Source organism: Mytilus galloprovincialis, chromosome 3, assembly GCF_965363235.1.
Source record: "Mytilus galloprovincialis chromosome 3, xbMytGall1.hap1.1, whole genome shotgun sequence".
In the NCBI taxonomy this organism is placed as follows: domain Eukaryota; kingdom Metazoa; phylum Mollusca; class Bivalvia; order Mytilida; family Mytilidae; genus Mytilus; species Mytilus galloprovincialis.
Window position 1 is genome coordinate 42132407 of NC_134840.1, and position 13614 is coordinate 42146020.

General features: G+C 30.7%; 2 protein-coding genes across 3 annotated transcripts in view; both read left to right on the forward strand.

The window, feature by feature from the left end:
- Nucleotides 1-1634, forward strand: part of LOC143067976 (uncharacterized) — a 37816-nt gene extending 36182 nt beyond the window's left edge. For both annotated transcript variants that reach the window (XM_076241676.1, XM_076241677.1), the window contains exon 24: nucleotides 547-1634. In XM_076241676.1, the coding sequence (XP_076097791.1) occupies nucleotides 547-661 (115 nt within the window). In that variant the 3' untranslated portion in view covers nucleotides 662-1634. The remainder of the gene's footprint in view (nucleotides 1-546) is intronic.
- A 3827-nt stretch (nucleotides 1635-5461) lies between these two features.
- Nucleotides 5462-11949, forward strand: LOC143067978 (lysophospholipase-like protein 1). Its single transcript, XM_076241678.1, has 5 exons — nucleotides 5462-5594; nucleotides 7023-7122; nucleotides 7717-7883; nucleotides 9869-9984; nucleotides 11658-11949. Exons 1-5 carry the CDS (start codon nucleotides 5513-5515, stop codon nucleotides 11892-11894), a joined length of 702 nt encoding a protein of 233 aa, XP_076097793.1. The 5' UTR covers nucleotides 5462-5512; the 3' UTR covers nucleotides 11895-11949.
- The last annotated feature ends 1665 nt before the right edge of the window (nucleotides 11950-13614 follow it).

The following is a 13614-nucleotide window of genomic DNA, read 5'->3' on the forward strand; positions in this document are numbered from 1 at the left end:
GATTGTCTCAAAAATCAGTAGACAAAACAAATGTATAGTATTGTAGAAAAGTGCATTTAAAAAGGCCGGCTAACTTATCTTGCTATTGATAAAAACATCAGTGTTTTTATGAAATAAAATAATTTTTACTTGACAAGCACAATAATGCATTAGTCTGGGTAAAAAGAAGTCAGTAATGACATAGTACACTTCTAAAAAGGCTGGTGAAACAATTTTATATATGAATATATATATACAACTTTGAATGTAACACACCAAAGAATAATAAATGTATGGACTTAATAATACAAGTATATAAGATGCAAATAACAAGTATAAAATGGAGATGAGTCTAAAAAAAAATCTGTTTGTTGTTGCATTGGAGCCAGTTATAAGTTACATAAAATAAGGTGATTATTATATTTGCAAAAAATACATGAACAAACTTAAATTAAACTGTTTGATATATTATTATGAGTGCCTGTATAAAAAAAGCAACACAGTAAGTATGTATACAACAATACATGTACACACTCATGTAAAACATGCATTCTTTTTATTTTACAGAGCAGAAGATGTACAGGACCAGATGCGTAGTGTGTCTAGAGGACACAATTATCTTGTTAAACTTTGTGATTCTGTTGATCTTGATGTTCTACCTGATAGCAGCAAGTTTTCATGACAGCAGCCAAGTTAAGATATCCTGAATGTGCAATTTTAAGGGCAGCTGTTTTTGAGAGGAAACTATAAATTACTACATAGAAAGCTCATATGATATCATTGTTCCAATTTGTTGATCAAATCTAATATATTTGGTTTTAAATTAGAATTTGTAGTATATTTTTGTATCAGTATGAATTTATTATTTATAGTAGTGTTTTGTAAGTCGAACAAGCTTTTGAGTGCAAATTTTACTATTCAATATGAGTCTTACAAATTTTTGAGTACATTATTACGTTCTTATGGTATTAAATGCTTTGAGTACCTTATTCCATACTTAATAAATTCAGATTTTTTGAGTACATTATTCTATGCTTAATAAATCAAAATGTTGGAGTTCACTATTCCTTACTTAATAAATTAACACATTTTGAGTACACCATTCCAAGTTTTTTTTATTAAAATGTTTTTGAGTATATACTTATAAATCAAATGATTTGATTACACTGTTCCATACTTAATCATATTCCCCACCATGGGGCATTATGTTTTTCTGTCTGTGTGTCCATTGGTTCTTCATCCGTCTGTCTTGTTTCACATTAAAATGTTTTGAGATCACTTTTCCATACTTATAATACTAAAAAGTTTTTTTATGAATTAATGTTTGGAATATAATATCCCATGCAGATAGTATGACTGGTTTAGTATTGAAATAATAAGATCTCTCATTCTGATATCTGTATACAGATTTTCATAAAATCACAATAATTTATCTCCCAAATTTATCTGTTCTTTAAAAAATAACGGCACACAATAATTTCTGAATTTACAGTACACTTTTCCATAATTGAACATTTTGCCAAAATAAAGATAATATTTGTCAAACCATCCTTTTGTAACTAGGAGTGAGCAACTGAGGAGACAATCAATACCCTGTTCTTTTTCATTAATTTGAATATGAAAAATATATCTCCTCTAATACATTTTTTTTTTTTTTTTTAGAAAAAAACATGTCTATAGCTACCATGATAATGTTATTTCATGATGAGATAAATAGATTTGACAAATATCTGATTCATTTACAATAGAGGTTTGTTTAAAGTTACACTTCACAGTAAATACCCATTGAAGAAATACTTTTGAAGGTTTTTTGAGTCTTGCTTATATCCTATGTTTTTTAAGACCAATATGTTTAGTGCAAAATGTAAATGCTTTGTAATCAATTTTTCATTTTCATAAGACTTTCTGATTTGAAATTATGTTAATGATTTTTAAGTTATGAGGGAGTACATTGATATGTTAAGATATTTTATTATCTGTGTTGTGCATTTAATATAGTTTTATATCATTCACATCAAAATTTATCTATTCTGTGTAAAGTTTGATATCCAAAAATGTAGAGCTTTCGTTTTTATATGGCAGTATAAAGCATGTCTTGAGATGCATACATGTATTGTAATATGTATAGTTCTTTTTAATTTATCTTCTTTTTTTGTCAAATTTTTACCTGAAGACTAAATTTGAAATAAATCTTATAAAGAAAATAAAGCTTCAGTTTTAATTAGACAATCTATATGTATACAACTTTGTAAATCTTACCATACATTATAAAATGAGTAGATGTGGTATGATTGTCAACGTTACCTATCCATTACAGCGTTTACATTAATGCTAGCAAGACAAATCTTTGTTTGGCTTGCTTGCTTTGTTTGTATCAGTGTTTGCTCAAGCATGGTAATTAAGATAGGCGGGGCTTCAGCTTGTATACATCATACTTAGATTGTATTGGATGTTATGTCTGAGGTTAAGGACACTTAATTTTAAACCATCACATGACAAATATTCTCACATGTTTTCTCACCTGTAAAAATACAATAATTTGTCAATGAAAGAAAAATATAAACTTTTTTTTTGTATGAGGCTGAGAAACTTATAACATATCAATCTATTAGTTCAGTCAGTTTTTTCCATGTCTCTCCTTCGATTATGCAACTCAAGAAATTTTCCAAAAAATGGGAAACAATTGAATCGAAAAGAGAAAATCGAGTGCACCTTTTTTATGTTAGGGTGTGTTTGAGATGAATATTTTGTCTTGAAAATGTACAAAACAAGAGTATATGATACATCATCTCGCTTCAGACTCTATCATTTTATATAGCAAAGCTACAGGTTGACTTTATAACATTAAAAAATCACAGTACTAAAAGATGAAATATAGGGGTCAAGTGAAATACCTATCCAGTGGATCACAAAATCAGAGTAGGTGTGTTCGAATAGCTATTTTATTAAAAGTGCTTGACGACAGTCTTTAAGTTGGATCTCTGAAAAAAAAATTGTCTTCCGTTTCTACGATTGTGAAAATGAACTGACGTAATAGGAAGATAATTTCGACGAAGTAGAATCCTGTCTGTATTGTATATTTACAGGTAAGGAAACATGTGAGAATATGTATCATGTGATGTTTTAAAATTTAGTGACCTTAACCTCCAACATAACGTCCAATAAAATTTAAGTATGATGTATACAAGCTGAAGCCCCGCCTATCTTAATTACCATGCTTGAGCAAACATTGACACAAACAAAGCAAGCAAGCCAAACAAAGATTTGTCTTGCTAGCATTAATGTAAAAGCTGTAAGACTAAAAGACAAATATGTGTACAATTAAAGGTCACTGTCTGTCCTTCAACAATCAGAAAAGATCCATACAGTATAGTTAGCTATAATAGGCAACAGAATGACAAAATGTGAAAGATTTGAAAAGAAAAAACAAACTGCCAAATTTTCAGAATGGATCACAGTGTGTCTGAATAAAAATACCCGTATAAGTTGATAACATATACAAGGCTGTCAATTTCTTCATGGAACAAAGAAACAAATGGACCGGTTGCTATACAATACAGTTTGCAATTTAAAAGGCTATTTTAACACCACCTAATAAGCTATAAAGAGTATTGCTGTTTATTCTAGTAAGAATGTGCAATATCTACTGATTTCAACAAATAAATGAAATGAACATGTGCATGTTTATTGATAATGTTAAGTTTTTCAGATGTATATTAATGAGTAATTCTTATATGATTTGAATATCTATAAATACTTGAATTGCATTGGTCAATTAGAATTTTTCTCTTGGTTTACACTTGGATAAACCATGTTTCCGAAACTACTTTCGTAATCTATTCATGCGCGATACACATCCTTGCAGGAATACTTTAATTTTTAGCAAATTGAGATTAAAAAACAAATGTATAACAGTTGTTTCTATTCTAATGCATATAAAACAAAAAAATAAAATAAATAAATAAATGCACTATAGCTTCGAAAATGTATAAAATTAAAATAAATTCCGCGAAATTTCATGAAGGATTTGGCGAATTTATGTCATGGCAAAACACAACGTCATACGAATGAAAAATTCTAAGGGAAAGATTATTTCGTTACGTGTGCGCTTCAAATTCAGATAATATCTCATTAAAATGAAGTTTTAGAGTTAGGTGTTATTTTATTTTAAATTCCGTTGCATTTATCGAACATTTATGTACATTAGAAAGTCAATATGGCGGCCAACTCCTTAGTTACGACCTGTCAGTTGTGCAAGTTATGGTGATAATAGTAACCTTTACACAGAAAATGTTAATAAAAATTGAGACTATTTGGCTTCAGAATTATAAGGATTAAACACATTTTTTCTAGAGGTTATTGACCGGGACTCTTACTCTCAAACTTTACATAAAAGTCCTTTGGACTTTTATTCAGTTTGTGAGCTAATCGCCCCGGTTTACACATCAATAACCTCTAGAAAAAATGTGTTTAATCCTATATAGTTTTCTCATCTCCAGGTTTATTGAAGAAATCTTCATGTTTGGTTCACATTGACTAAGTAATGTATTAATTTAATTTTTCAATGCGATTGTTTAATTTGCTTTATTGGGCAACTAATTAATGAATTGAATCTGAATCTATTTCAAAACTACAATCTCTTTGAACAGTAAACTGCTTCTGAGCAACACCTGGAATAATATAACCTACATATCATGCATGAGTCACTTAACCTTGGTTAAATTGCTTTCCTTTGAACTCTCAGAATCTAAATGATATTTCAACTTGGTAGTGTTTTATAACAACTGTTCGACAACATTTTTAATCAGATCCAAATTTTCTTGGATGGAATTTAGAAGATAGCGGCATAATGTTATTACGTTAGATTTCATACAAATGACAAAATGCAAAAAAAAAAACCTTTCCCCCCAGTAAATAGTGACATGGTCTTGAGATGTCTGCTGCAGTTTGTTCCTATTTCCAGAAAGGATTTTGATGATTCAATACCAGTAGTAAAGGTATTATTGATTATTGATTGTTTTTAACAATTTATTATAACAATAATACAGCAAGTGTTAGGAACACAAACCTAGTTGGTCACTCCTCCCTTATGTAGCTACATTCATGGTTACTGCAGGACTTTTTATATGTCCCATATCAAATATTGCCAAGCTGTAGGCCCTCTCCTTTTCAAAATCATAGTTCTGCAAATAAGCATAATAGAACATTACTTAAAGTAAGATTGTGTTGGCATTTCTATCTCAAAATAATTTTTTATTTGTGGTGTTTGGGACGCATGTCACAGAATAAGACATTTAATAGATCTGTATATAGATGATTTCTTCAATAGTAACAATTTGGGGTGAAGCCATTCTTGTTAATGAAATGGAACTATAATAGTAATCATTGAATAACATTTATTTGCTATGAAAATGAAAATAATCCAGTTTCAAATAAATTGACATTTAGAACTTTGCTAGGGGAGAGCATTCAAAAAGAATAGATGGGAGATAACTCTAGTCGTGTCAAAATCTAGCACATCAATTTTTAGGACATGGCATTGTCATTAATGCCAAGAATTGTTCCACAAACAAAAGATGTTTGTAAAGGAGCAGTTTTCTTCCTACATGGATCAGGTTTGTTGTACAAAGGAGTAGGTCCAGTAAGATCCCTTTTTGACCCCAAAATATAGCAGTTTTACAAAATTGTTAAAATGTAAACTGTTACTAACTGTTAGTTATTTATTGGAAAGAAGAATGATTCTGCTACATAAGTATGGGCTGTTTTTGACAATACAATGCACATATATCGGGTATTACCATCATCAAGTCATGCTAAATCACTAAAATCTTCACAATTTTAGCACTTTAGGTAAATTTTAGATGGTTTCCTTCTTAAATGAAAGTGGCCGCATTTGTGTTCATTCTTAATATTGAAATGCAAATTGTATTTGATGATAAAACATAACATATAAAAAGGTTGAGGATGAACACGGATGCGGCCACTTTCATTTTTAAATTTGATGTATGCCTTTTTGTGCTACTTTGTTACATTTGTTGTTTATGTAGTGATATTAAGATGATAACACAATATTGACTGTTGTACCCCTATTTTTGACATTTTTACTCTTTGAGTATGTTTGTTTTGTTCATGCATCGTTGACAATGTAATGGAATTTGATGCGACTGTCATACAAGTGAGAGGTTTAGCTAGCTATAAAACCAGGTTCAATCCACCATTTTCTACATTAGAAAATGCCTGTACCAAGTCAGGAATATGACAGTTGTTATCCATTCGTTTGATGTGTTTGGACTTTTGATTTTGCCTTTTGATTTTTGATTTTCCTTTTTGAATTTTCCTCGGAGTTCAGTATTTTTGTGTTTTTACTTTTTTTTAACAAAAACCATCTGAAAATTTACATTTTTTGGCATATTTGATAGATTTTTCATATTTACTAGTAAGCTTAAATGGGAGCATTTATAATGACTAAATCAGATAAAATATTTCACATAAACTAATTAAATCAACTGAAATAGACACTTAAGTGTTTAAAAAGTGTCCAAAATCTTTCATCAGATGAACCTGAAATTTGAGACCAAAATCGGCCCGTACCAGACCTACTCCTTTACTGTTTGTCTAATTCTATTGGAAATACACCAAGACACACCATTAAATAAAATAAAAAAAATGATTCCCCCCAAAAAAAACCAACTCTTAGATTTTGTTTATATTAGTAAGTTTACAATATTGGTAGGAAGAATAGGAAATCAGATATTGAAATTTAGAAGCAAGCTTATTCTTATCAAATTATACCATGTAATGTGTTTTATACATTCATCATTCATCAACTTCCTAATTATAAGGGTATCATAAGTTAGCAATAGCTTACTGTTTAACTTACTTACTATTAGTTTTAGTGGATCGAATACACATAATACAATAATAAAATTTTTGACATACTGAATACATATTTAGCATGAATAAAGATATAATATACATTCTGACCTTTAAAAAACAACCAGTCACATTTTTAGTATAATCTATGTATCAAACTTTTATTGCAGGTGACACTGGTATAGGAATACAAGACTGGTTGAGGTCAATTCTAGATGATGACTTTAAATTCCCTCATTTGAAGGTTATTTTTCCTACTGCTCCTTTAAGGTAATATTGATAAAAATGTTACAGTTGTTAAACATAAAAAAGTAACATAACCTGTTAACAACACTCAAAAGTGCAGGTTACAATGTTACACCATTATGAATTTTGATCTTGAGCTGTATATTTTTGTCAGTGCACTTCATTGACTATATAAATGTGGAAATAAGTTGATGTGGTATCATTATCAATGATATAACTGTCCACCAGAGACCAAATGATGTAGATTTTAGCATCTTCTGTGGGTTCATTTATTTTCGTTGGTATCTACTTTGTAGTTTAAGGAAAATTACCATTTCCAGGTAATTTGATTTCATAATTTTACAAAAAGCTTATAGAAAACTAGTGCTTTATTGAAAACTTAAATTTGTGGTTGACCTGTATAAATATCCTATTAATCTGTGAAAATTGGTATCCCACAAATAATGAATTTACAGTAACAGCTTTCCAAAATGAGCAATGGTTCATATTTAGCACATCCAACGTTTAATATCGGAATTTACTGAACTATTTTTTTGCCAAAAAATTTCAGTTTAAAATCATTTGTTAATTAGAAAATTTGCAAGATTTTTTTTTTCACCAATATTTTGTCATTTCTAGACCTTACACACCTAATAATGGAGGGAAAAGCTATGTATGGTTTGACAGGAAAAATATTTCACCATTTGTATCTGAACATGAAACTTTAGATGAAACAGCTAAGAGTTTATCTCAGTTGATACAGACTGAAGTAGACGGAGGCATTCCTTTATCCAGAATTATTATAGGTAAAAAGACTTACATGTATATTATTAAACTCTCTATAAGAATATTCATTGATACTGATGGATGGTAAAATAAATACATATTTAGGACGAGAACATGATAATGTGATATGAATATAAAAATATAGACCCTACTTAGTACTAGACCAACCTGCTAAGCCAGAAGTGTTAGTTTATAAGGGTACACTCCACAGGAATACATATTACCCTACTGGGGCACATTGTTCTCACTCTGATCCAATCAGTCTTACTGGGAGTCCTACTTCACATTCACAATGTTGCTTGCTTAGTGAAGAAGAGCAAATACCAATTTTTAAGTCTTATGGTTTGACCCAACTGGGATTTGAACCTCCACATCCTGCGCTTGAGGCATGAATGCTTCCACAACACCACCAAGACACTACAAAAAGTCAAATAACAAAAATACAGAGAACTCTGAGGAAAATCAAAACAGAATGTCCCTAATGAAACGGCAAAATCAAAAGCTCAACAAAACTTTCTTTATTGAATAAGTGAAATATATGCTTTATTTTGGCAAACAGCTAGAATAAAGTATTTTAAAAGAAGCTTTCGGTTGCCTTATAGTATGTTTGAACTGTCAATAGTTAATCCACTTGAGTCGGCAGAGCTTAGAATAATAGTCCATACAGCTGTTGTTAGTTTAATGTGTTTTCAAACCATCAATCAATAGTATTCCTACCTGAGTAGATGGAACTTAACATATAGGTTAACTGCACACTCAAAGAGTTTTATTAAAGGAATAGTTAAAAGACAAACATATTAAAGTTAACCATTGTTATTTATATAAAATAGAAATGTCAAATAAAGCCTTTTAAAAATTTAAGATGTTGTGTGATTCAAAAGAATGTTTTTTGTGGGAAGGCAGTGCTTAGTAATCCTGTTAACTGCACCCTTAAAGTACTTAGTGAAAGGAATACTTTGGGGAAAATCAAATGGGATAATTTTACCATTTACATCTGCATGTAATAGAATATTACATAAAACCTTACAAGAGTTTGAATTTCTTTCTTTGGTTCATGTACCCCTTTGTTTAAATATGGAAAATGTTGGTGGTAGAATTGTCATATATTTAAACATATAAGATATATAATGAACAATTGATGTGACTGCACAGTATGTTTTTTTCATCCCCACAACTTACAAAAACAGCAGATTTGTAAGATACTCTATCTTGATGCCATCTTACATCACCTAAATATAGTCATTGAGAAAAGCATTATTAACGACAGAAATATGTGTTCTTATATAACTAAGTTGGCCGAGTTATCTAGGTCAGTGACCACAATACAGGGAGTAGATATCACAATGTCACTGAAGGTCTGAGGACACAGTTATTGTCCTTTGATTTTTGTTGTCTACAAATATTGTCCCTATTGTGGACAGAGTATAACTTGCAAATTCTTTTAATACACTTTCCAGATTTATTTATTTCTATTTTATGCATGAAGTATTAAGTAGTTCGATGAAATTACATGTCCAAAAAAATGGGTGATGAATTTTTAGGTAAAGAAGTGATTTGATCCAATTGAAAATGGCAAAAAATAAGTATGTCTGAAGTAAGTAAACTGAATTATTTATAGACCCTCTTTAGGTGGCCTTAATATTGAACTGTACATATTTTGAGGTACAGCTGGTAGACTTTTATATAATTTTGATATAATTTATCCAAAAGTAGACACTGCACTGTAAAAATCTTTTGAGATAGAGCTGGTGCATTTTGATTTTATTTGATTTATTGTCTTCAAGAAATGCTTTAAAAAATAACAGTGTTCTTGAGACAGAAGCATAAGATAAACATCCTGATAAGGAAAAGAAAAAAGTTTGTTACTGATTATTTTCAGATCTATCATTGTTGGGCTAAATTTGAGACGAGATATATATAGTACTATTGGTATGTCAGTTGTATAAAGTACATTATTTAACTGACATCCTGGTCTAAATACAGATTTCTATCTTTATTCTTTTAGGTGGATTTTCTATGGGAGGTGCTATGTCATATCACATGGCATACAGATATTTTCCACAAGTTCCAGGAGTGTTTGCTCTGTCCAGTTTTCTAAATAATGGATCCTCGGTGTTTAAGGTGTGTTTCCCTAACTGCATGTAATTTTTACAGCACTTCATGGCATCCCCATCGAAACTCAAGTCAGACATATATGTCAAATATAAAATTAAACTTTTATTTTTAAAGTTCAAAACTTTCAAAGAACCCATAGTTAAGGTTTCAAATTGATTTCCCTGGGTCTCATTCATGTCGTTATGACCCTGTCCTAATTTGAAGAATTGGTAAAAAGAAGTACCAAAATAAGTATATAAATAAGCAATATCACTTATATATTAAACTTAGAAACAAATCTTCTTAATAAAAAGACAACTCAAATGTAAAATATTCATTGGCTTATTACAAAAAAGTTATTATGACTGACAAGTTATAAGAAAAACATAATTTATGTTGCTTTTTTATGGGAAGACTGTACTTTTGTTTTAAAAATGATCATGCAGCTGATCACATTAGAAAGAAGTATAAGGCCGTGTTCACACCAAATGCTGTGTACAGTAAACATGTTTACCTTTGGTTTAATGTAATGTACACTAGTTTCACATTAAATTTGTTCACATCTATACACCTTGTTTAGCTACCTGTACATAAGATTTGTTCACACTTGTAAACTATATGTCATTTAAATGTTCATTACGTAGAACCAAATTTTCGAACAACTTTTTTAGCAGTTAGGGAACGACCATTTGACTTAAAAAAAAAGGGGGGGGGATGGATTTTTCCACAATTTGATTTAAAAAAAAAATCGGGTCATACAGATGATTAGAATGAACAAATATTCTATTTCCAAAGTTTCCCATACATTATAGTGTTAAATATTGAATCTTTACCATACAAAAAAACAACTAAATATAAACTTTCGTGTGAGACGAAAAAAATCTGACTCAGAACAACCCCCCGCCTTTTTTTTGGAACTAAAGTGGTTGCTCCTTTAAGAAAGTCATTTTGGATGATTTGCAGTAATTTAAAGATGTCTTGATTACGCATTAAAAACGTAGGCTGCATTAGCGTGCTTATAAATAAAGAAAAAGAATTGCGATGTTAAGGATCACAACATTTCTATCTTTTCTGTTTGTTTCAAATGGTAATTTTTCTTCAAGGAGTATTTGGAAAGGATGGGGGTAATGTTTTGTTTTATTTCTAATTGTATATTAATGGATCTGAGATACTACACAAACAAACATTTAACCTCACCCTTTTTCAGTAATGCATTTATGAGTGAATCGTTGTTTGAGTAAAGACCAGTGGCAAATATTTCTGTCAGTGTGTACGTCCAGTCAATTTGGGGAGACCTTTTCAAATGAATTATGTGTTCGGCAATGATGATGGATGAGTCTTGACATGCTTGATAAGGGGTTAATAAGGCTACATAAATTGTTTTATAACAAATAAATAAATCAAGTTTAGACAAATATTTCTGTAAAAAACTTTATTAATTAGTGTTATAAGTATCAATTTTATATAAAAATCGGTTGTTTTTTAAATATACATGGGGAAATTAAAGTTCTGAATGGGAACGTAATTATGTTTAGTTTATGTGTGAGTTACACTGCCACAACACCGAGTTTAGGTCAATGTGAACACAGTCTAAGTTGTATAATGTGTGTAACAAGCAGTAACACACATTTTGTTGTTACACATTACATTTGTAAGATAGAAAATGCTATCCCTCACATGACTCTAAATTTTCATTCCAGGCATTAGATACTGTAAGTGACAAATCAAAATTACCCAAGTTATTTTGTTGTCATGGTGATCTGGACCAACTTGTATTACCAGAATGGGGACTGAATACAAGCAAACAGTTACAAGACATTGGAATATCAACAGAGTTTCATAAATTTAATTTTTATCATGAAATGAACTTTAAGGAAATCAGCATGTTGAGAGAATGGATTTTGAAATTAATACCAGAAAATTCAAGTCAATTGTGATATGAATTAATTGTGTTGTGTCTTAAGTACTGTACAATATATTGAGAATGTTTTATGCAGAAGTGATGCCGGGCGGCCGGGCAGTCGGGCGGCCGGGCGGTCGGGCGGGCGGCAATCAAATGTTGTCCTTGCATTAACTCATGAACCGTTCAACCAAAGCTTTTAAAATTTTAATATGTTGTTACTGACAACTAAATGAAGGTCAAGTTTAATAATGGCGATTTTGACTTTTACCGTTCAGGAGTTATGGTTCTTGAAAGATTGAAAAATGCCGTTTCCAGTCGTGTCCGTGCATTTACGCATGAACTGTTCTACCAAAGCTTCCCAAATTTTAATATGTTGTTACTGATGACAAAATGGAGGTCAAGTTCAATAATGACAATTTTGACTTTTACCGTTCAGGAGTTATGGTTCTTGAAAGATTGAAAAATGGAGTTTCCAGTTGTGTCCGTGCATTTACGCATGAACTGTTCTACCAAAGCTTCCCAAATTTTAATATGTTGTTACTGATGACAAAATAGAGGTCAAGTTAAATAATGACGATTTTGACTTTTACCGTTCAGGAGTTATGGTTCTTGAAAGATTGAAAAATGGTGTTTCCAGTCGTGTCCGTGCATTTTCTCATGAATCATTCAACCAAAGCTTTTGAAATTTTTATATGTTGTTACTGATGACAAAATAGAGGTCAAGTTCAATAATGACGATTTTGACTTTTACCGTTCAGGCGTTATGGTTCTTGAAAGATTGTAAAATGGCGTTTCCATTCACGTTGTTGCATTTACTCATGAACCATTCAATCTAAGCTTTTCAAATTTTAATATGTTGATACTGATGACAAAATGGAGGTCAAATTTGATATTGACAATTTTCACTTTCACCATTCATCAGTAATGGTTCTTGTGATATTGCCAGGACACAAATAAATATTAATAAATCCGGTTTGCTGTCGTTGTGACAGCCTCTTGTTAAAATTTAATTTGAACTATGGTTAAGAGCGTAGACAGTAAACAAGTGATACAAAAATGTGATTGAATTTTATTAAAAAATTGAATTGATTTTATAAGATAATTTGTAAATAAAGAACATATACCACTAATATGAATTCCACGATTTCCATATAAAACTAAGAAGATGTTGTATGATTGCCAATGAGACAACTCTCCACAAGAGACCAAATTTCAGAAATTAACAACTAAAGGTCACTGTACAGTTTCTGAAATAAGCATCATCTGGAACTTACTCTCTTTACCAAAAGTTTGGAAAGCCAAAATATAAAACTTAGTCGTACAAGCAGGGCAGAACAATATAAACCATCCAAGGTCATTTTTGTATGAGAACATAGGGGTATTTTTGTGAGAACATAAAACTGGTTAACTTTAACCCCATCACATTTTGTGCCTGTATCAAAATTCTGACTATCTGGATCATATTTCTCATTTTTTTTCAAGGTCTGTTTTAAGGAGGATCCAGGTGTTTGTTATTATTGTTGACTATCCAATATCTTTTGTGTAAAGAAATATTGTTATTACCCACCAAATTTTGTGCCTGTACAAAGTCGGCCGATTTGGACCATGTGGTGTTCATTGTTTTTTGTCCTTTTTTGTAAGTCTATTTTTAAGCAAACAAAGGATTGGTGGAAGTGTTTTGTTGTTGTATCCAATATTTAATTATTTCTATATATGACTGTTTTATGTATTATTTGCCTGATGGGAGTAAGAAC